The sequence below is a fragment of the Trachurus trachurus genome (genome assembly GCF_905171665.1).
Source record: "Trachurus trachurus genome assembly, chromosome: 4".
NCBI classification, from domain to species: Eukaryota; Metazoa; Chordata; class Actinopteri; order Carangiformes; family Carangidae; genus Trachurus; species Trachurus trachurus.
The window spans coordinates 5,720,419-5,743,248 of NC_139898.1; the positions used below are offsets into that span (position 1 = coordinate 5,720,419).

General features: G+C 42.7%; 1 protein-coding gene across 1 annotated transcript; it reads right to left on the reverse strand.

Annotated features, from left to right (window-relative positions):
- Positions 1–127: 127 nt before the first annotated feature.
- Positions 128–19,767, reverse strand: b4galt6 (UDP-Gal:betaGlcNAc beta 1,4- galactosyltransferase, polypeptide 6). The gene is made up of 9 exons (XM_083969851.1): positions 19,096–19,767; positions 13,150–13,266; positions 10,183–10,296; positions 8,838–8,962; positions 7,613–7,729; positions 6,883–7,070; positions 6,521–6,643; positions 5,455–5,556; positions 128–4,506 (listed from the first exon to the last, which is right to left on the reverse strand). Exons 1-9 carry the CDS (start codon positions 19,208–19,210, stop codon positions 4,359–4,361), a joined length of 1,149 nt encoding a protein of 382 aa, XP_083825977.1. The 5' UTR covers positions 19,211–19,767; the 3' UTR covers positions 128–4,358.
- Between the last annotated feature and the right edge of the window lie 3,063 nt (positions 19,768–22,830).

Below are 22,830 nucleotides of genomic sequence, written 5' to 3' on the forward strand. Positions count from 1 at the left end.
ATCATCGTAGTGTATCATCACACATAATATAGACGCCTTCAGATTGTTATCACAGACATGTTTCTGTTTGACTGGATATGATTCATATGAACAGGACAAACATTGACAGTTCAGTAAAACAAAACCATTTTTAATCTCTTCAGTTGGAATCAAAGACAAAAGAAAAAAGGAGCTCAAGGCACAAATAAATACTGCAAAATGGAAAACAGATGTCTAATGGTGAACACACCATCTGAATGCTCTCACATACTTGTGATAAAAAGGGCGGAGGAGGTGGGTAGAGTCGACCTCAGCTGGTCCTGGACCCACTGACACCCCAGGACAAGAACCACCTAGAGCACTGATCACATTGAGTTACCAGTTTAGCACTGGGACCAGGGTTTTTGGCTTTGGATCTGCAATCCACACTGGACGAAACAGGCCGTTGTAACGCCCACATCCTGAGCCCTGACCTCTGCTGAGAAACACTGACACTGTCACATGAAGATGCTGCTCGGAGAACGACGGAAACAAAAGAGATGAAAGTCAGTCCGTGAGCACCACTCTGACGTCTTCAGAGCCTCCGCCAGCAAAATAAAACTGATGATGCCATCAAGAAACTACACTTTGTAACGAAAGCCTGTTACAAACTAGAAATCTGCTTTGATCAGGCACAGTGGGTCTAATAAAAGACGCTGAGAGTTGCATTATGGGTAGCGTAGGATTCGGGGGGGGGGGGGGGGGGTTGGCTGGAGAGAAAAATTGAGACTTGTTGTGAGGGACCGCAGAGTGAGTCTCTGCTTTGATTTGTTGTGGACATCACTGAAACACTGAGTCAGTCGAACTATGCTGCAAATACTGTCACAGTAGGGAGGGACAGGTGGGGACAGGTGGGGACCTATGGAGACCAGGGGGCTAGTGTCACAAAGATATTACAGGCTGGTCTGGTCTGTGATAAACCAGAGGCTCACACAGGTCCAAGACCAGTGTTACCTTAATAACAGTGAAACCAAAAAAAATGTTGAAGCTCAATTACCCAGAATTCATTGTACCACAGTTTGGCTTATGGTTTTCCAGAACTGCTTTGTACAGATTAATTTTGACTCACTGCACATGAATGGTGTGTTGACTGCGCCAAAGTAATCATTTATGATTTCATCTCAATGATATCATCCTGCTGCCACAATATGCAAATGATGAAAATCACCGGGTGGTGCCATGTTTCTATGTGTGTGAAAAAACATTAGTGAGATTTATTATTAAGGTGTTGCTGCTGTACGGGTAAGGGAGGGGTGGGAACACTGAATATGCCCTAACCAGCTGATCTCCAACATAAACTTGCCACACTGAAGCGATTGGCCTCCATCCGTACACAAGTTCACCAGGGGAGACGACATCTGACAGAGGTCACTCCTTTTATCTCATCTTATTTAACTATACTGGAGAAAACACTAAGGCTGGTAACACACAGGCTGCTCACATCGCCGCCGCAAGGGCTTCTGGGAGGGGAAGGAGGGTTTTTTTTTTCTCCTCATGGTCCATCCACCACATCCACCAAGCCCGACTGTCCTGGCCAACAGGGAAACACCACTCTGACCATTTTAATACCTAATTCCTGTTTCTCAGGATGGATTTGAGACAGCAGCTGTCAAGAGCTCCACTTTGTAAAACAAAACCTTGCCCGACCTACATTGTCAGGTATGGGCATGTTTTCTTTGAACACGCCCGCTAATGAAAGCAATTTGACCTATTTTCCACTGCCAGTCACACACGTTTTTACAGAACACACACACACAGTGGAGAAACAGTGAGCTGCTAGCTAGCTGCTCTGCACATTGTTACAACAGATCAGAACAGCACACTCTAGCGGTCAATACAGAAAACTGCAGATTTTGGTACTTAAAGGGATAGTCCAACATTCTGGCAAATTGGCCCATTGGCATAATCCCTATAGTTTTAGGAGTAGGTTTGTTAACTTTAATTGTCGGTGCATGGGATTTCTTGGTTTCCCATCATCAAACTTATCAAATACACAATCCAACAACTCCAAAACGCTCTGGTGGACAAGTTGTGACCTGCACATTCACCACACTATGGGATAATAACAGAACGTTCCATTATTATCTCATAGCGTGGTGAATGTGCAGGTCACAACTTGTCCACCAGAGTGTTTTGGAGTTGTTGGATTGTGTATTTGATGAGTTTGATGAGAGAAACCAATAAATTCCATTAGCCTCCGTAGAGTAGCTCTGAGCAGCTCGCGGCTCTGCTCCGCCGTTCTCAAAATAGCTTGCACCGACAATTAAATGTAACGAACCGGCTCCTACAACTATAGGGATTATGGCAATGGACCAATTTGCCAAAATGTTGAACTATCCCTTTAAGAGTTGGCTTTGTTTTTTCAGCCTCAGACGTTGCCAAAATCTCAAAGCTGCGTCTGGCTCTTCCATGGCCATGTACAGTGTTTGTGGTTTAATGGCACTGTGTTGGACAGGTGTAGAAGAGGGGGGGGGGGGACTGGGACTGTATCAGATGTGATGCAGTCACTGACTGTGTGAGACATTGAGGCACAGCAGAAAATTTCAATCACGTGTCTGATCATTTTTCTGGTTCATCACATTCAGATAATTTCTTCATGTTGTTTTGTCTAATCTTCGGTTTACGATCAGAACTTCAGGCCCGTATTGGCCGTAATCAATATATCTGTGGATCAACTTTCTCCACCTGCTCCACTCGTGTTGAAACTTCAATGAACACTGAACAGCTGCTCTGGATTTTGCCATCATTTCACATATCAAGCAGACAACTTTGCCTACTTGTCTATCTGCTACCGTCTACTGAGGATCATGTGCAGGAAACAAGGTACGGAAGGAACGGGGGCCGGAGCGGTGATGTCACATCACCATCGGAGGAAAACAGTGCACTTGAACGTCTGCCTTTGTCTTAACAACAATTCAAAAAATGAAACTCGGCGCCATTCAAGAACGGCAGAGCCTCAGCTGTGGGGGGAGGGGGGTCAGCCGACGGCCGCCGTTCTCTCATCGTGGCCCGCCACACTCGCAACACCACGGTCCAGACTCACAGCATCCAGCCCACACCGCCATGCTTCAGCACATGGTACAGTACAAAGAAGAGCTTCATCACATGGTCCAGCACTAAGTCTTTAGAAAATCATAAAAAATGTAAAAATAAAAACATCTGAGACAAAATGTACAGTCATGAGACCACGGACCTGCAGCAAGGCCTGCTGTGTGGACACACTCCTGCTGCCGTGGCCGACCTGCTCCCTGTACGGAGGAGGAGGCTCAGTCACGCCCCCTAGTGAGGAGCAGCTCTACTTTTTCACACAGTGCAACTCAAAGAAAACACAAAGCAAAAGGCAAAAACTAAAAAATATACACATCTCCAAATAATGAAATTATGTCTGGTAAACAAAATAAATTAAGGCATGCAAAAGATAATGTCAAATCTTCAGATTTGGATTTTTTTTTTTTTTTTTTTTAGCCAAACATCCTATACTGTTAGATTTTCCTGTTGGAAGAAACACTCACTCTTATGAAATCCTCAGAACAAAGGTAGCTGCCAAAATAAAATTCAAACCCACTGGAATATCACTGTAATACGCCCGAGCATTTAAAGGCCCATATTTACATATTTGTGTTCTGTGTTCGAGCTTTAAGAGGCCGATATTTACATACATGTTCATGCGGATTCAGCAGCAGTGCAGCAAAAACAAACAGCAAATACTTTGAGTGACACAGACAGGAGTGCTTCTTCAAACACCCCGGTCAGATCAAATAAATAGCACGTATCAAAAAAAAAAAAAAAAAAAAAAAAGAGAGAGAAAAAAAAGGAAAAATAAAAAAAAGTACGTCACAAATATTAACGCTGACCACTGTGGCCGAACAGAATGATATGTATAAAACAAATGATAGTAGAAAGTTGGTAAGGTGACGGTGATACATCAGAAGTGAAGCAGTGCGGAGCCGAGCAGAGGGAGCTGTGGTTCTGCCACATTAAGGCTTTGAGATGCTGCTGCTCCCTCCAACCTAAACCAAACTCATGTCAACCTGGAGTAGTTAAGCCGGCACAGACAAAAAGACATGCAGCAACTCACTCACACACACACATACACTCACGCGCACACACACACACACTCACTCTCTATCAACAGTTTGAGAGACTTGCCACTGCCTCTTTTTTTCGGTTTAAATTTTTTTCCTCTAGGTTTTCTTGGCAGCATTACATGGTGCTCCTTTTCACCCCTCCCCACCTGTGCCCCCTTTCCTCTCCAGGGGGCACTAGGAGACCAGACCAGAGGGGGAGGGGGGGTGATGTGGCGGAGGGTCGGGTGGCGGCGGGGGGCGGGGGCTGTGGGTTCAGTAGTCTGTGATGGGGGCGAGCTCGGGGAACAGGTCCACCGTGATGTTCTTGTAGAGGTTGCTGAGGGAGACGTGGGGGCTGTAGTGGAGGTTGTTGAGGCCGTCCAGGTGTTGCCGCTCTTTGGAATACCTCAGCAGTTTATACCTGGACACACAGACAGAGACACAGCAGCATCAGTGAGCCTGTTCTGAGCTCTGATGACCCACACTGGGCTAAGGTTCAGCTAGATAGAAACTTCATCATGTAAAGTCAGGACTTTACATGCCAGCGTAATATCGATTTAGGCACCAAACTAACTTACAGTATACAGTATATGTACTGTGCAAAAATTTTAGGCAGCCGTTCATGCAAAACCATCAATGAGGCGTCTGATTGGACCCAAATTTATTCACAACAACCCCAAACATTCAGCCAGTGCCGAGCTGCTCAGAGCTACGCTACGGAGGCTAATGGAATTTCTTGGTTTCCCTCATCAAACTCATCAAAAGTTTGTTTTAGAGATAAATTCAGAGACTGCTTGCCGAAAAACTGCCCCAGACAGGAATGCCCAACAGCGGTTTTGCATGAATTTACCTCTAAAACAACTCCATCTCATAACGTTCTGTCATTATCTCATAGCGTGGTGAATGTGCAGGTCACAACTTGTCCACCAGAGCATTTTGGAGATGTTGGATTGTGTATTTGATGAGTTTGATGAGGGAAACCAAGAAATCCCATTAGCCTCTGTAGCGTAGCTCTGAGCAGCTCACAACTCTGCTCCGCCGTTCTAAAAACAGCTTGCACCGACAATTAAAGGTAATGAACCTACTGCTATGACTATAAGGATTATGGCAATGGGCCAATTTGCCAAAATGTTGAACTATCCCTTTAATACCTGGGCTCAGTTCCCATCCCTGATCTTCAGCCACAGTTTCAACAGTATTGATAAATGAAGTACCACAAATGTCCACAATGATGATGGTTATCAGGATTATCAGAGCTAAATTAAAATGTTCACATGAAGTAACAAAACAAAACCTGGTCAGTGTGAGTGTTAACAGGCTGATAACTGGTGTGATGCATCACAATCAGAGAGTTCACTCAGGTTCTTACCTCCCGAGGAACTGCACCTCTCCTCTGTGGTGGTGAGGAATAGACTTGTATTTGCCGATCTCTCCCTCGGGCCGCGTCACATTCAGACCAGCGTAGTGAACCCTGAGGGGAAAAGCAGGCTGCGTTACACAACATGAAGAGACCACTTCAAACAACCGTGTCATGAGCTGTGGACCTGAGGTTGAGGGGCGCAGGCAGCGGCTTTGAGCGTATGATTGTCAAAAACCAGCATGAACCGAATTCTCACACACTCCTCTCTCTCTCTGCCTACTTTTGTATTAGCTGAGGGTTCTGTTGCATCGATTGCTGGGCAAGATGGCAACATCAGAACAGCACTGCTCCTCACAAACCTGTGGGTAACACATGTATCTCATGGAGTTCAGTATTACAGTGCTTCAGACTGGTTATATGGTTAACCCCCTTATGTCCAGTAGAGGGCGCCCTCCACCCAAAATAAAACAACCATAAACAGTGTGAAAGTATGAAGCTAGAGTTTGCACTCCTCAAATATTTGTAGTTCACCATGATCCTGTCAGTGAAGGTGCACAAACACCTGAGCAGGTCGCCATGGACACGGCAGACAGCCTGCAGGCACAGGGCTGTTGTAGAGGATTCAGAAACGGTAGAAGACGTGTCTTTCAAACTGGGCTGGGAGATTCATAGACTTCTTCAAACTTTATGCTACGTAAGCGTTGTGATGTTACTGACGTTAGTGATGCTGAAGTTGAATCTCATGACCACCATGAACTGAGTCAAGTCTATTTTGGCCTTTTGTCTACTTTAAGGAGACCAACTGCCGTTTCCTGTTCTGGTCAATGAGGCAGAGTGGCCTTAACCACCATCACATGCATACATATACTGGAATTTGTACTACAATGCTCAGAATAATAATAATAACAATAATAATAATGCTGATGGTGATAGGAAAAAAGCCAAAAAAGGGAATACTAATAGATAGATAGATAGATAATAACAATAATAATAGTAGTAGAAAGAAAAAAAGAGCAACAAGAAGGAACGATTTTTTCACAGTACCAAAAGTTCAGAGATCTGAACATGGACTAACCTGTTCCACAAGTCGTCGTCCTCTCCTCCCCAGCCCCAGAATGCATTGGGAAAGCCATTAATCTTGCGGAACTGCTCCACAGTGAGTCCACTCACACCACCAAAGAATTCACTGTATGGAAGACTGGAGACAACATTACAGTCAGGACCATCTGATCTGGTTCATGCAGACAAACAAGGTTATCACAGTCTCTGAATCTTCACACAGGACCCAGGTGTGAGCTGTCACCTCACAGGTCTACTTGCTACATAGAAATCTGAACTTGTTCAACATCAACTCTTCAGTTCTTTTAGCTTCAACTGTTTTTTAAATTCTCCAACATCTCTGGATATGTAAAATGTGTACAGGTTGACAACACTCACATGTACATGTATTTGTCAAGCTTGGCTGCGAAGTGCCGTGGCATCTGACCGCAGCCGTAGTAGTTTCGGTCGTTCTCAGGGATGTGGTCCACGTCGTGGAAGATCAGGCAGTCCCAGTCCAGGTCCTTCATGGCCTCCATGAACCCCACGTTAAACAGCATGGCTCTGTTAAAGGGCTGGCTCCCACTCTGAACACACACAAGGTCAAAATTATGAAAGCTTAACCTTTGTCTTGTGTTAGCTCTCTGCTATCATCTCTTGTGTCTTAAAGCAGCTGTAAACACACTAAAAACTATTATTTATCATCCCATTCGTTTCTTATCTCTCAGTTATGTTGTTAGGCTTCCTTATCCATGAAAAGTTTGTTTTTCTTTAAACCTATGATTTCAGTTTTAACTCTAATAATTGTTCTTAACGTTACAACCGGGTCATAACCGACCCTGACAACATAAATGTCATAATTTTAACCAGAGCATTAGAATTTTGTTTGTTTTATTTTGTTTAAATGGAGGTTCCTGACAAAGTCAAAAAGCCTTGATGCTATAAACAATTGCATGTGGTACTTTTATGCATTAAAAACCTTAGAACGGGTCGCTGCTGACCCTAACACAAGAGGAAGGAGCTTCAGCACATGTGATGCTTTTCAACCGTTATTTGAGGCCACAAAGCCTGAGTGCAATTTCATTCAGCTCAATACTCGGCTTCACTACAGCACACCCACGCTCTGTACCTGCTCGATGACGTAGAAGGCGAACTGCAGCCGCTGTCTCTGCAACATGGGGATGAGGTGTTGGAAGAGGATGGGGAGATGTTCGTGACGGTTTCTAAAAGGAATCAGGATGGCCACCTGCAACACAACAACACACACACACACACACACACACACACACACACACACACACACACACACACACACACACACACACACACACACACACACACACACACACACACACACACACACACACACACACACACACACACACACACACACACAGGAGAGTTAAGACTCGACTGACCACAGCCGTAGTGTTCTCACTGACACCCTCAGATGATCCCTGGACATTTTTGTCCACCTCTCATACTTTCCCAACTCCCCACGGTCAAATGAAAGATCACTGGGGCCTGATTTTTGGCAAGGAGGTGTATCTTTTGGTAAACTCTGGATGTCCCGAGTTTCAGAATGAAAGTCAATTTTTTGGACGCGTAATGCATTTTAACAACATCCAAAAATGTCCACCTCTGCCCATGGGTTTTTTTTATGTATTTTAAGGTAAAAATTTTAACTAACAGATATCACCATGAAACCTCCCAAGTTTATCACTTACATTAAGACAAATATGTATTGTATTACAAGTTTTGTCAAATTGTATGTTTAAATATGTAAATGAGGCAATATCTAATGAAATATGCGCTAATTTGCATACATTTCCAGAACCAAAATCTGACCAATGGATGAAGCTACTTTCAAAATTCTTGTTTTATTTTGTTGACACATTAGAGTCAAACGTTTTTACAGAGGGGATCTTGGATATCTCTTTTTTATCACTCTGTAAATGAGAAAATACTGTCACCAGCCCTAAAAAAATCAAATTTCGCCATGTTTTTTGGAATAAAATGTTGTATGAATGATTATATCAACAATCCCCTCTGTAGAAACCTTCAGAATATAGACAAGAATAAAAAATAACAAAATAAAAACGTAGTAGTCACTGACAATAGAGAAATCATGTGTTTTTGTAGCAAAAACAATGGGGTTAAAAATTTTGAAACCCATGTCAAAAGTGATCTCCATGTTTAGTCAAGACCCAGCCCTATATGTATCACAAATATTTTGGGAGTAACTGATGTCTAAATGTCTCTGACTATAGGTGGACACTGTTGTCCAGGAGTCAAGGGTATGGTAAAACTGAGGGAGCATCTGAGGGTGATGTGAACACCGGTGTGACACCGACCTTCCAGCGAGGTTTGCAGTCCTTTGGTTTCCAGTGGCCCCCAAACTCAATGTCAAAAAACTTGGAGAACTTGAGTTCAATCTCCTCCATGGGGATTTCCGTCATGTTCACTTCCATAAGGCCCTCTGTGGATCACACACACATACACATCAGAATCAACAACAAACAAGCAAAGCCTATTTTTGCTGGATGCATTTGATTAGCTAATGATGTTCAACAGCGAGTGACACAGCCCACGTTCATCTGGACAAATGAGGCTGGTGTTGTGTAGCAGCTTCAATGAATGGCAAAACAAATCATGAATGTTAATATTATATAGTACAGTGGTTCCCAACCTGTTCTAAATCAGGACCCACTTGAAAATCTCAAAAACGTTTTGGACCCACCTCCGGCCCCATAAACAACACGGAGAGCAAATAATGTGTTCTCAGAGCACTTTCTTATTTCAATGCTAAAGACAGAACAGTCAGGACTGAACTGAAAAGGTGCGTTCACACCGGGCCTTTTATTTTTTTTTGTTGTGGCTCGTATCGCCCCCTTTGTTATCTCTAGGGCTATCCCGATTATCATATTTTGATAATCGAATATTCACTGACATAAAATCGATCAAAATCGAAGCTTCGACGGCCGGGGTGTGCGCAATCATAACGTCTGCTGAGTGGGGGGTGCGCAATCGTAGCGGAAGTAATGGCAAACAAACACTGCATATCTCCAAAATCAGGCAGGTTTCCAGGATGCCAAGTAGCCTACTCATTTTAATGCAACAATTGCTGATGAGAACCGGTGTCAAAAAGGAAAAACAAAAAACAAAAAACGATTCAAAGCTTCAATTTTTTGGGGTCAGCCCTAGTTATCTCTGTATCGCTCAGCTGCAATCACTCGTCAGTTTAGCACAATTCAACAGACTCCAGTTTGTCGGTGTCCACTGCCATGTCTCTCTGTAGCCTATACACCGGCACCACCGAGATTACGGCAGCCAATCAGCGTTGAGCGGCAAGCGACTTACGACCAGCGAAATGACGTCGACTTGGGAATTTTCATTTTGAGCGATGAGCGAATTTTCGCTCTGTCGCTGTCGCTTGGAGCTCCAGCGATTTTTCGCAAGTAAATATTTTTCGAGTTAATATTCACTCAATCACCCATTTGCATTGACTTAAAAAGAAAAGGTCCGGTGTGAACGCACCTAAAGCAGGGAAAACATGTAGGAGGCCATACCATACCGTTTAAAAAATAAAAAGGACTGGAGGGCCCACTTGCAATGGCCCACAGGTTGGAAATCACTGATCTAGTATATAATGACTATCATAGATGAAGACACACTGCTGTTAGAACCCAGTCCACTCACTCATAGAAGGTAATCGCTCTGGGCAGGGCAGGTTCTGGGCGTAAGTGAAGTTCTCTGGAAGATAGGTAGTTGGCTGGACCAGGTATTCACTGGAGTTACTGCCATCAGGGTAGTCTGCAGCAAACACAACCAGCATGTGTAACAGCAGCAAATCAAATGATCCAGCACTACGGCCAAGAAATGATGCAGTGACCAGGTATTTCGTCAGGACTTCTAATAAATTGTCTTCCTACGCTGGCTAACTGGTGATTCAAGTAACTTGTCACTGGGTCTGGTTGTGAATTGCAAATCTAATGCACCGTCAAACTGCCCCATTCCATGTCCTCATTAAAAAAAGATATATTTTACATTTCATTCAAATGAACAGTTTCATTATGTTTGATTGATTGGTCCATCTGTATAAAACATCTATATAAAATCAAAAAGTTTGGCATAAATAAAGGAGGAGAGGGCGGGGAGTGGGGGTGAGGGGATGTGTATTATCAGGTTTATAACTTTGGTTTAAGATAAAATAAACAGGGCCCCACGCTGTGTCCAAAAAGGGCACATACACAACAATTTTTTTTGTGAGCGTGCCCGTTTGAATTACACATGGCTGCATATGAGTGCATGATCATTATTTTTTACATGGGGTCAACAAAATGGTCATCAAATTCAACTCCATCAACACCTATGACAGTGCCAGAGTTTCTAGTAAACCCATGGAGGGATGACAGATGCAGCAGCTGACTTAACACAAACAAGCTTTGCACATGTTCTATTATCCCTAACTCGATGTTTTCATTATGTGTGTTTCGTGCAATGTTGGGGCAGCAATTCCCTGTATCCAAAGCTATTTTCTCCAGGAAAGACAAATAAAGTAACATTGATGTTGACCTAACAGCATAAAAGCAGCAAACACATTTGGTCCGTGGTGAGTTTAAGGTCGCTGTGTGATGAGAGGCAGGAAACACACAGATCCAGTTAGTTCTTCAGACCATCGGGGCAAAGTGAGAAATCCATAAATCCGTTTTTTGTCATTTATTCCCATTCTGCTGCTCCTCTCCAGCTGTGTGAGTTACGAAGTGGCTGTGACAATCTGTGTCTCTGAAGCTCAGCAACTTTCTTATGATCCAAACTGGTTTTTAAGTTAGATTGTCTTCAAGTTGTTTTAACTCATTACAGAAATCTGGTGATGTTACTTCACACTATAGTGATTCTAATTTCCTATTATAACCTGCAGGTGCCAGTGTCTGCACCCATAAGTGCTGGCTCATCTCATCTCATCACATTCCATGCTCTTGCCCTCTCAGTTGTGGAGCGTGGCATCGGCCTCCTCACATGATCAACGGGATCATTTACATGTATCAGCATCCGTGAGCCGCTTTGCATCGACCGCTCATTGCCTAAAAGTGCACACTGTTTTCAGTTTTTGTGCGCGCATACGCTTTCTGTATGAATCCTATCGCCCCTAGAGACAAGTCAGTGGAGTATCATGGGTGCAGTGTGTTTCACAGAGACAGAGCAGTCTCACACACCAACATTATGAAGATGGCGGTGTTGGACACTGGATGACCTGATGATACATTCACTTTCAGGTGATCCCATCACAAGTGGTCAGTTCCAAGTTCAGGTGTGAATGCACCCAGGATAAAGGGTCAGGGTTTCTGATACACTAAGTAGTGGCAGCCTGCTGCGACATAATTATTTACAGCTACTTCAGAATCGGGTGGGGGAAGACGCGCAATGATAATCCACCGGTTACCATGACTTTGTACCCTAAATAATAAACCTCCTAAGTGTCTCAACCCTTTAGGTGGCGCTCGGTTTATCGATAAACAGTGTCTAAGGTTATTATAACCCATATGTTTAAAACCACATGTCCTATTTTGTTGATAATCTCCTCTCCTTCAGCGCTCATGTTCCCGCTGCACACTGTTGTGTTGTCAATAAACACAAATGGCAATGATGCTGCAAATAACCCAAGGTTTTATTGTGCTGTTTTCTTATCGCTATGGGGGGTCCTGCTGCTGCTGCTGCTTCAAAAAAATCCTAGAGGAAAATTATTATGCCATACCAGTATGTTATTTTCTTTATTTTGTTAGTTTATTTGACAGGGACAAAGCTCAATACATATACTATGCCAGATTTAGCTATAAGCTAAAGGTGATGTAATGAGTTCTGATCACAAATGGTAGGTTGAAATGTAGTTTAATGCAGGTGTGAACAGGGCTGTCACAATTATGACATTTTAGTTGACGATTAGGAATTGTCTTTTTCTGATCATTAGCTTTATTCATTATTATTATTATATATGAGCCTAAACATAGGTTGATAATACACATACAGCTTCTTAAATGTGAATATTTCTGGTTTCTTTGTTCCTTTCTGACGATATACTGAGTATCCCTTTGGTTTGTGGCGAGAACAAGACATTTGAAGACGTCATCTTGTGGTTTGGGAAACACTGATTGACATTTTTCATTTTATTGACAACTAATCGATTAATCGTTTAAATAATTGACAGATTAATCGATAATGAAAATAATCGTTAGTTGCAGCCCTGATGATGTCATTAACAGAGCACCATTCAAACCTCAAACGGTGGAAAAAACGAAGTGGAAATAGTGATGGAAATGTGACATTTCTGTTAGTTTCATCCAAGCTGTTTTTATACAGATGAATGTAAACCATTTTAACGATCAGCTCAAATAATTGCGATCACGTGATGATGTAATAATTGTGACAGGCCTAGGTGTGAACTCAAGTATTTAGAGCTGCCCAGATCACTGGAGACAGATAATGCCAGGATGGAGCAAGGTGAATGTGAGACTGACAGAAGCTGCAGTAGAAATACTAAGTAGTAGTGAACAGCTGTGATCAGGGTTGTGAAAAGCTGAAGTTAAACCGGGATGTTGAACATCTGTAAACCTCAGAGTTTACATGTAGACTGTGTGAATTCAGTGGGTGCGTGTGTTTATAACTCACCTGTCCCATTGAGAGTGCTGTTCTTGTTGGTGTACAGTCGGATCATCTGGCCGATGGTTCGGACATTGTCTCTCAACATGATGCCCTGAGCCTGCACCATGAAGAAGTATGTGTTGGCTGGCAGAGAAACAGGGGGAAAACATGTCAGTTACATCTACTCAGGACTGTTTGCTTCATGTCCTCACACACTGTACAACATGCAGTTCTCAAGCTGCAAGGACCAAAAATCAAAGGTTCCATATTAGACTGGGAGTAAACATCGACTGCTTGGGTATTCCCATGATGCACTCTGTCTTTGAATTTACATTGACTATTTTATGATGCTAACTTTGCAAAGTTTGTGCTTCTCTTCTCTTTCCTCATTCTGCAGCAGCTATCTCTGCCACCACAACAGCCGCTGTTTTATATTAGTATTATTACTAATTCATTCATACAGATATTTTTCAGTTTATTTATCTTCTAGTATTTGGGTTATTACAATAAATGATGAACAGGAGACACAGTATCACTTCTACTATTACTTCACCTTTTAGTTTCACTGTTAAAGGGATAGTTCAACATTTTGGCCTATTGCCATAATCCCTATGGTTTTAGCAGTAGGTTCGTAAACTTTAATCGTCGGTGCAAGCTATTTTTAGAACGGCGGAGCAGAGCATGAGCTGCTCAGAGCTACGCTACGGAGGCTAAAGATCACAACGTTTCCACCAGAGCGTTGTGGAGTTGTTGGATTGTGTATTTGATGGGTTTGTTGAGGGAAACCAAGAAATCCCATTAGCCTCCGTAGTGTAGCTCTGAGCAGCTCTGCTCCGCTCCGCCGCTCTAAAAATAGCTTGCGCCAACAATTAAAGGTACCAAACCTAGTCCTTAAACTATAGGGATTATGGCAATGGGCCAATTTGCCCAACTGTTGAACTATCCCTTTAACATTCATCAGTATATTGCTGTTAATGGTATCTCTCTCTCCTCTCTCACACTCCTCCCCCACTCACTTCCTCCTCTCAAACCCAATAGTTCCTTCCCCCGTCACGCACAGTTTTGTGAAGCTCACACTGAGCTACTCCACTGCCGGCCTTCTTGCCGGTGTCTGACTGCTGGCGCCCACCTCCCGCCTTGGGCATGTGTAGATCTGTGATCAACCTGTCACTCAATTGGGCCACTCCCTCAAACATTCATAGCCTTAAGCCTCAACATAAATTCTATAGCAATTCAGCCTCATTAAATCTGACACTGATGACAGCAGGCAGACGTTGGCAGGTGTTTTAACCTGTAAAAGGGCTCTGGTTAAATTTACATTATGTTTATTGCTTTAGGTTTAGGTACCGTACATATACAACCTCATATAACACAATCCTAATGTGTCACCTTTCCTATTGGCCAGTACGCCAGTCTCGGCGGGCTAACAGGGCAGTGTTTGGTGATGATAAGGTCTTATCACAGAGCAGCCAGGCCGTCCTGGTTGGTGAGTGGGTGAAACACTTGAGATGTCACACGGGTCAAAGCAGGTGATGCTAATCTCTCCTGCTAATAAACACAAACACTGAGCTGGTGAAATACAATTAAAATGTTTACCACTCTCACTGAAACCAGAGAAAACTACTCCATATGCAGTTTAAGGATGATGTATTCTCAATCTATATCAACTGCATCACTACAACACTTCCATTTTTTTTTTACAGGGACTGTCACGTGCAAATCATGAACTTGTGGTTCCAAGTCCTCAAAAACTTTCAGCTCAATGTTGAATGTGGCTGAGAATCCACATGGGCCTGACAGAAAACCCAGGAAAACGCAACAGGCCAAGTCCTGTATCAAGCTAGCATTCAGAGAGAAGCTAGAGAGGTTCAGACACTTGGCTCATTCAACTCAGGGCCACCTAGCTCTTTAGAGTAGAGGTCTGACCAGGGGTAGGCAGCAGGAGAAGCCTTTTTACTCCATGTTGGCAAACACCGACCCTCTGTGGACAGAGTTCTGACGGAGAGAATTGCTCCATTACCAGGTGGTCTCCTCCATGTGCCCAGGAAAAACAAAACATCAATCAAACGCTAAAGCCTGGATCTACAATCAGGCTAACACCAACATCTTCTTCAACTACAGCGTTTTGGTGTTGGGCTGCAGCCTCTCTCAGACCAGTTCTTCCATCCACCACGCACATTGAAAGAGGACTCCAATAGTGAACTGTTGTGAACAAGCTTAAAGGAAAACTTTTTGTGTGTAAACTACGGCTTCATCTGCTACAAACTGTTGTAAACCAATGACTATAGCCTGCCTGCAGCAGGGAGAGATTCAACTAGGGCTGCAACTAACAATTATTTTCATTATCGATTCATCTGGCGATTATTATTAATCGATTAGTTTGGTCAATAAAATGTTAAAGGGATAGTTCAACATTTTGGCAAATTGGTCCATTGCCATAATCCCAATAGTTTTAGGAGTAGGTTCATTACCTTTAATTGTCGGTGCAAGCAATTTTTTAGAACGGCGGAGCAGAGCCGCAAGCTGCTCAGAGCTACGCTACGGAGGCTGATGGAATTTCTTGGTTTCCCTCATCAAACTTATCAAATACACAATCCAACAACTCCAAAACGCTCTGGTGGACAAGTTGTGACCTGCACATTCACCACGCTATGAGATAATAACGGAACGTTACGAGACTGAGTTGTTTTCATGGCTCTGCTCCGCCATTCTAAAAATCGCTTGCACTGACAATTATAGGGATTATGCCAATGGGCCAATTTGCCAAAATGTTGAACTATCCCTTTAAGAAAATAAATCAGAGAATTGCTGCAGCTCTGTATATTCACTCACAAGTCAAAATGTCATCACTATACCAAGCTGTGTTATCACACATTTTCCTCCCATCATGCTGCAGAAAGTAAGGCGCAGATCAAAACCCACCAACAGCCACTACTACCAATCATGTCCCTGGGAAAACCAAGTCATCATTCTTCTGTCTTTATAGTTAAATTGATAAATAATACAGATCAATAGACTGGCCACGTGTCTAAAGTGTCCACCCACCATCACCCAGTATCAGATGGGACTGGCTACTATAGGTAGGCTAACGGATGGATAATGAAGATGAGTCAATATAATTTGAGTAATTCCATGTGCCCACTTTGGTTTCTCCTTAAAAACACAGCAGAGTTTATAGCATTATAGCAGGCTCACGCGTATATTGAACGTGTGAGCTTTTTTTTTTTATATATAAATATATTTCTAATTGGGCCATTGACATAAAATATTCACCAGATGTCGGTAACACATACAAAAAAAATCTAAACAAATACGTCCTGTGAAATGACAGGGAATCACTATTGAACACATGAAGAAAAGGAGGTAGTGCAGAAAGGAATGAAAGATGTGAAAGCAGCTGGAATCTGTCTGTTTATAGAGTCATCCTGTTTCCTATCAGTGCTCATTAATATCAGCTGCTTTCGTCCTAATTGATGCCTATAAAAAGGTTTCTCACTACCGAGAAGCGTCTCATGATGGGTAAAAAGCAAAGAGCTCTCTCAAGACCTTCACAACCTTACACGGCGTTGGTTACGTGACATGTTTCTAAACCCCTGAATGCACCGCTGGGGGCCCGTTATCCACAAGTAACATGAACACCATTTCACCTTAAACTGGCCACGACCAGGTGCGGTGGGTGAAGATGAAGAGGCAATGATCCCAAGGAGCCAAGGAAACTCTCAACTGGTTTCAGAGAAAGACAATAAAGCTGCTAGAATGGCCCAGTCAATCTCCCGTCATGAATCCAATTGAAAATCTATGTAAAGAACTAAAGATCAGAGTCTGTAGAAGAGGCCCCCAGAACCTCCAGTCAAAATCACACCTGAGCAATGCATGCCACTAGTTTCTCCATACAGGAGGCTGTCATTACCAACAAAGGCTTTTCTACCGAGTGTTAAATACATTTCAGTAAGCGTGTTCAATACTTTTTACATGTGTCATTTCACGTTATTACAGATAACTTGATATACAGCTCTGGAAACAATTAAGAGATCACTCCAATTTATTCTTAAATCAGCATCTCTACATGTATGGCAGCCATCCATCCCAGTATCTATTGAACTCCAACACAAGCACACCTCACTCTACTTAATGAGGCACTGATCACCTCAACCAAATCATATTTAACGAGGAAGAGCATAAACCGCTGCTGTGATTAAAAACTGGTTTGTGTTGTGTTGTTTAAAAATTAATATGAAATTGTTTTCTTTGCATTAATCCAGCTCTAAAAAACACTGCATCTTTTTTTTTGTAATTTTGACCAGTTGTCATTTTCTGCAAATAAACACTAAAAATAACAATACAGATTTCGAATAGGGAGAAATGTTGTCAGTAGTTTATAGAATAGTGTTCATTTTACTCAAAACACATACCTATAAAAATGTCAAACCAGAGAAACCGATCATTTTGACGTGGTCTCTTAATTTTATTTTGATTTTTTTTAATGTGTGGATTACTTGGGGTTTCCAACATCTGGTGAAAACTTTATGTCAATGGCCGATTAGAAATATATTTACAGAGAATATTTGATACACATATGGTATGTATACTGTATGTACCATGTATGTATATGTATATATACACACACACACACTTTATTTTCTCTCCTCTCTGCAGCAGAATCAGCCTGATGTTAACTTTAACTTATTCACTGTTTAACTTGTTTTCACTGGAAACTTCCTGTATTATTCAAGTCATGTGATCATATTATTTATATTTCACCTTGTTACACCATGTTCTGACATGACTATAATTGAAATAGTGTCTTCTCATATCAAATTAACATTTCATTCATGGTTCTGAGGATGTTGCTTATAATTCACCACTCTGTGTCTTCCACAGGAACATGCTTGTAGCTGGAGAGGTCAACACAGAATCAGCTGAACCAGCTTCATAATACAGGCTATACTGTCAAAAACAGGGTGTTCAGGAGAAACCAGTTACACATAAAGAGACTGCATAATCTAATCAAACAGTTCTTCTACAGAAAGGTTTTCTGTTGATTCATCTATGGAGCACACAGGTCAGACAGGTGACAGGTGATGGTTTAATGAGACCAACTTCAGTCGGCACCGAGTCTTCACATGAACCTGGAGATGTTATGTGGTCGTGACATTTCTACTAAGTGCCAACAAACAAAACGAAAGGTGTTAAAAAGCCATCATGAAATAATCAGATGAAATGAGTTTCACTTCTTCGACTACATCGTTAAAACTGCTGCATCACTTATACCAGAGTAATTAGTAATCAGCAACCAATTACCAGTACTCTCAGTCAGTAAACATCCCAACACTGTGTGTATATCTGATCACATTATGAAGTTGTTCACATACAACCAGGCTACAATTTGTGTAGAATTTGCACTTCACACAGAGCCAGTTTAACCACAGAGACCAATACTTTATATATTTTCGTTTCAGACACTCACATCCTCTAATGTGCATTCTGGGTGAGATGAGTGCTGACAGGAACATCTGCCCCGCTCCTCCTCACATGTAAACCAGACATGGAATGGCTGATTTAGCCCATGCTGCTTTAGATGCTGATTACCCAGGTATATCCCCACGCATCGTTAACAGTGATGCCCACAGTCCATTCATTCACTCATTTGCTGTCAAATCCCAGCTAAACGCACATCATCCGTTAATCCGACACATGGGGATGATATCCGCGCGATAATCTCAATTTACTGCCATTGGTAGAGGCTATTTAGTGTGTAACAACATCGCTAGAGAGCGGGGGCCAGCTGGACATCATGGCCTGGGGTGGACCTCCTACAGAGGGGTGGTTAGTTAGCCCGTTAGCCGAGTCTATCAGCGTTAGCCTGGGTTGTCACAGCATCAGGGGGCTCGTTTAACTGCGGCAGATAATCCACACATAATAACATTAACCGTTACCTCGCAAGCCACTTACTGTTAACCTCTGCGTACTAACCTATTCCGGGCGCCACATAAATGAAGTAGAGACAAGTGGTGGACATGGAGAAGAAGAATATGAAGGCCAGAAACGATCGGTTGGACATTCGCAGCAGCCGCCTCCAGTTCACCATTTTGGCTTAGGCCCTCTTCTCCTTCGCCGATATGAATCCCATAAAAAATACTTCTTGGAGTTAAAACGTCCTCGGGTTGATAGACAACAGTGTCACTGGTGTGGTCATGGGAAAAGCCGCACGGGTGAAGCCCCGGAGCCGCAGCGCGGAAAAAAGCTAACGCTAGCGGGGCTAGCTGGCCTGCTTTCCCCTGCCAAGAACTTTCCAGATGGAAAAAGCAGGCCTATAACGTTAATATCAGGCAACTGTGAGCCTCATGGAGCACTGTCGGTCGGGCATATTGAAACCGTGATACTACGGACCAAGAGCTCTGGAGAAACACTACTTAAGGATACTCATGGTTGTCTTCCATGGTTACTGTGTCGCCTGCGAGGCTTTTATCGCTAGCACCGAAGGTTGGTCATTGAAGGGGGCTGGACCGCTCAGCGTCTCCCACACAGTCTACTGGCGGCCGGTGCGATGTTTCCGACAGTCAGGCACTCCTTCACCGCAGCGCGCTCGCAGGAGTCCAGGCATACCACCGGGTGACTCCGCACCGGTTTCACACGGTCAACATACACATACGTGCGGGGAGATATGAAGAATGGACTCCACGGGAGAGATGTAGTCAGCCTCCCCTTACATTTCTGCTAGCACTGCAGAGACCGTTTCCGGTGGGTGTAACGCCGCCCCTCCCCTGTGTCGCCATGGAAACATGGAAACCTCTGTGTGTGCGGTGCAGTGGTGTCTTCCTGTAGCGCCTTTTACATGATACAGTCACCTCAAATTTGCAATTTTCTGATGCGTACACAACAGCTGCTTACAAAAAAAGAAAATGTGTTGTTTGTTTGGTTTTTAAGTAGAATTTGAATGAATTAAAATACCTTTATTGGCAATGCACAGCTGTAGCCTACAACGACATTTCAGTGCAACTCCTCAGGCTATAAAAAAAATGTAAAAATGTAGGCTAGGCCTACGTTACAGCAGCTCAAAATAAAACAAGCCCACAATATATTGCACAGACTTCAGAATTGAGTTTTTTAGCATGTGGGTAACTGTTCATGTTTTTGAGAGTGGGCATGTTCGAAAGTATTGCACAAAAATAGAAATAAGGAACTGAGCAAGATTAGAAAAAAAAAAAAATCCTACTGGTAGGCTATTGAAACACCACACAGCATCACCACACCCTCAATTAGGTCATAGGTCATGGGCTTGTTTCACACTGATGCCATTTGGTGTTAGAACTTGTTTTGGTGTTGACAAACCAAACCTCCCTGCTTTCACTGTGTAATCTCATAGTGAAATCTCATGCCACAGACTCCAGTGGTAGACTAACTCCTGCTCCCCAAATATCCAGTACAGCTCTCACCTTTTGTGATGTGGCAGACATGTGAACACAGCACTTTCCTCTCCGTTGTCACCTATAATTCTTTCCAACTCCTTACCGTGGACCTAACTCAAATAGCTATTTGTGTGAGGGCATGTGAGCATAGGTGCAGTGAACTACTCAGTGGCCAGATCCAACAGCTGCTCTTCATGATGCTGCCAGCAGCTGCACAGTTCAGAATGAAGCAGGTTTGCTGCTGAGCATGGTGCAAACTACAAAGCCCAGACTAAAATAATAACATAATAAAATAATCCCTCCATCTGGGCTAAGCAGCAGCAGTCTTGACATAATATCACCATTAAGGCACAGTGCTAACTGGGGGGCCTTCTCCTCAGTGGACCACCTACCAACCTCAGCAACCTATTTTTATTGCCATGTTGCACTCTAGTGAGCATAAGCTCCGTAATGTTGTTCTATAGGCTAGGCCTACCTCTGACACTGATCTACCATCCCTCAATAATGAAACTGCAGGTCACGCTTGTTTCACTTTTATTTGTTAACCCAAGACAAGACACTGTGAGCTGTAGCCAACAGCAAAACAACGAGCCCCACTGGTTTCACAGTGTGATCTCAGCACGGCCAACTCACTCTAATAACTCGTGCCATAGATGAGCTCCCACCCCCCAACGAACTGGCACAAGAACAACCTGGACCACACACTCTCAGTCAATCACTGGTCCCTCACACAGGTGTCAGTCTGACTCACATTCAGTCTGAACATAGTAACCCAATAACATAACAGTTAATGAGTCGGCCAGTCTGCCACAGTATGGTTTTTCTGACAAATGTCTATATAATTCTATACTATTGTTAAGACAAGAGCATTCTTTTCTTTCTTTCTTTCTCCACATTTGGAGGTGATTTAATGAGACATCTACGTGTGGTTGTAGTATTTAGTTACTTTCTTATCATGATGATCCATCTGTGTATTACTGCTGATCAAGTGCAGTCAATTAGCCCATCTTTGCATATTGTAATAGCCAACTGAGAAGATGGCTCATTCCTCCTCCCTCACATTACTGTAGCCTAGTAGTTATGTGTGAACCATTTACCATAATCTATAATATTTATCAGACGAACAGTAACAGGCCTCACTCTGTATCTGATCATCATCATCATCATTTGCAGCGGACATCTAGAGTGACAAACATTCACACTTATTAACGCAGCTGGTGACATTACATATCTTGTTTATTTATTCTTGCAATATACGGTTTCCTACTTCCTCTGTATAAGGGAATATATATTACTTCAGTCTTCATATTTCAGTTTTAATGAATATCAAAATTCATTATTTGACAGTAACTATACATTATTAATGTCAGTGGGGACGACGCAGTTTTACAGATTCAAAGAAGCACAGAGTTTGCTAGTTCTCAACTCCTGTAAAAAGCCGGGCTTTCACATCTGTAATAGTCAGTGGCAAAAACAACACAATAACAGACAATACAATCATTGCTAAACTACAATGGCTACACATGTAGCTGTTCAGTCTACAAGACAATCACACAAAAGACAACCAACATAGATAGTAAGCAAGACATGGTACACAGATGCAGTTTGATTTCAACCTTTGATGTTCAACATGTAGCTACAGGTGACAGCCCTGAAAGGAGAAATGGGTAAAAATGCTAAATAGAAATCTACAAATAGTCCAAATATAGATCTATATTTGTACACTCTGAGTTATATTGTGTTACCGTCTCACCTTTATAGTCCTATGTATTTAAGTGCATTATTGTATCTCTCAGGCAAAGATGGGCAAGATGAAACCTTGTCCATCGGTGACACCAGCAGCTGCTCTGGTTGCTGGCAGAAACCTGACTCAGCAGAGCAGAGCAGAGCAGTACCTCAGCTTCCTGGAGCCCATTGTGGAGCCGCATGAGCTGAAACACACAGAGAAGCTCATGGAAGACTTTCTGAAACCATGACAATCTTCAGGATTGCCAATATTAAAGCAAACTAGATGCACTGCTCAACCAGTCATGCTGCAGTTGACACCTGTATGTCCAGAGCTTTATTTTATTTTATTTATTTAAAGGTTTAAGGATCAGGGACATTGCACATTAATAAAAACATTTAAACAAATGTAAACATGCCAGAATTAGCCAAAAGGCTAATGTGTTGTGTTGTTGTGTTTGTAGTGGGTGGCTGCAGCTAGGTATTAATGAATTTATTGGAGGCAAAGACAGAAATGGGGCAGTAGCAGTTTACCCAGTAGGTTACAAAACAAAAAGTAGCAAAATTGTTAATG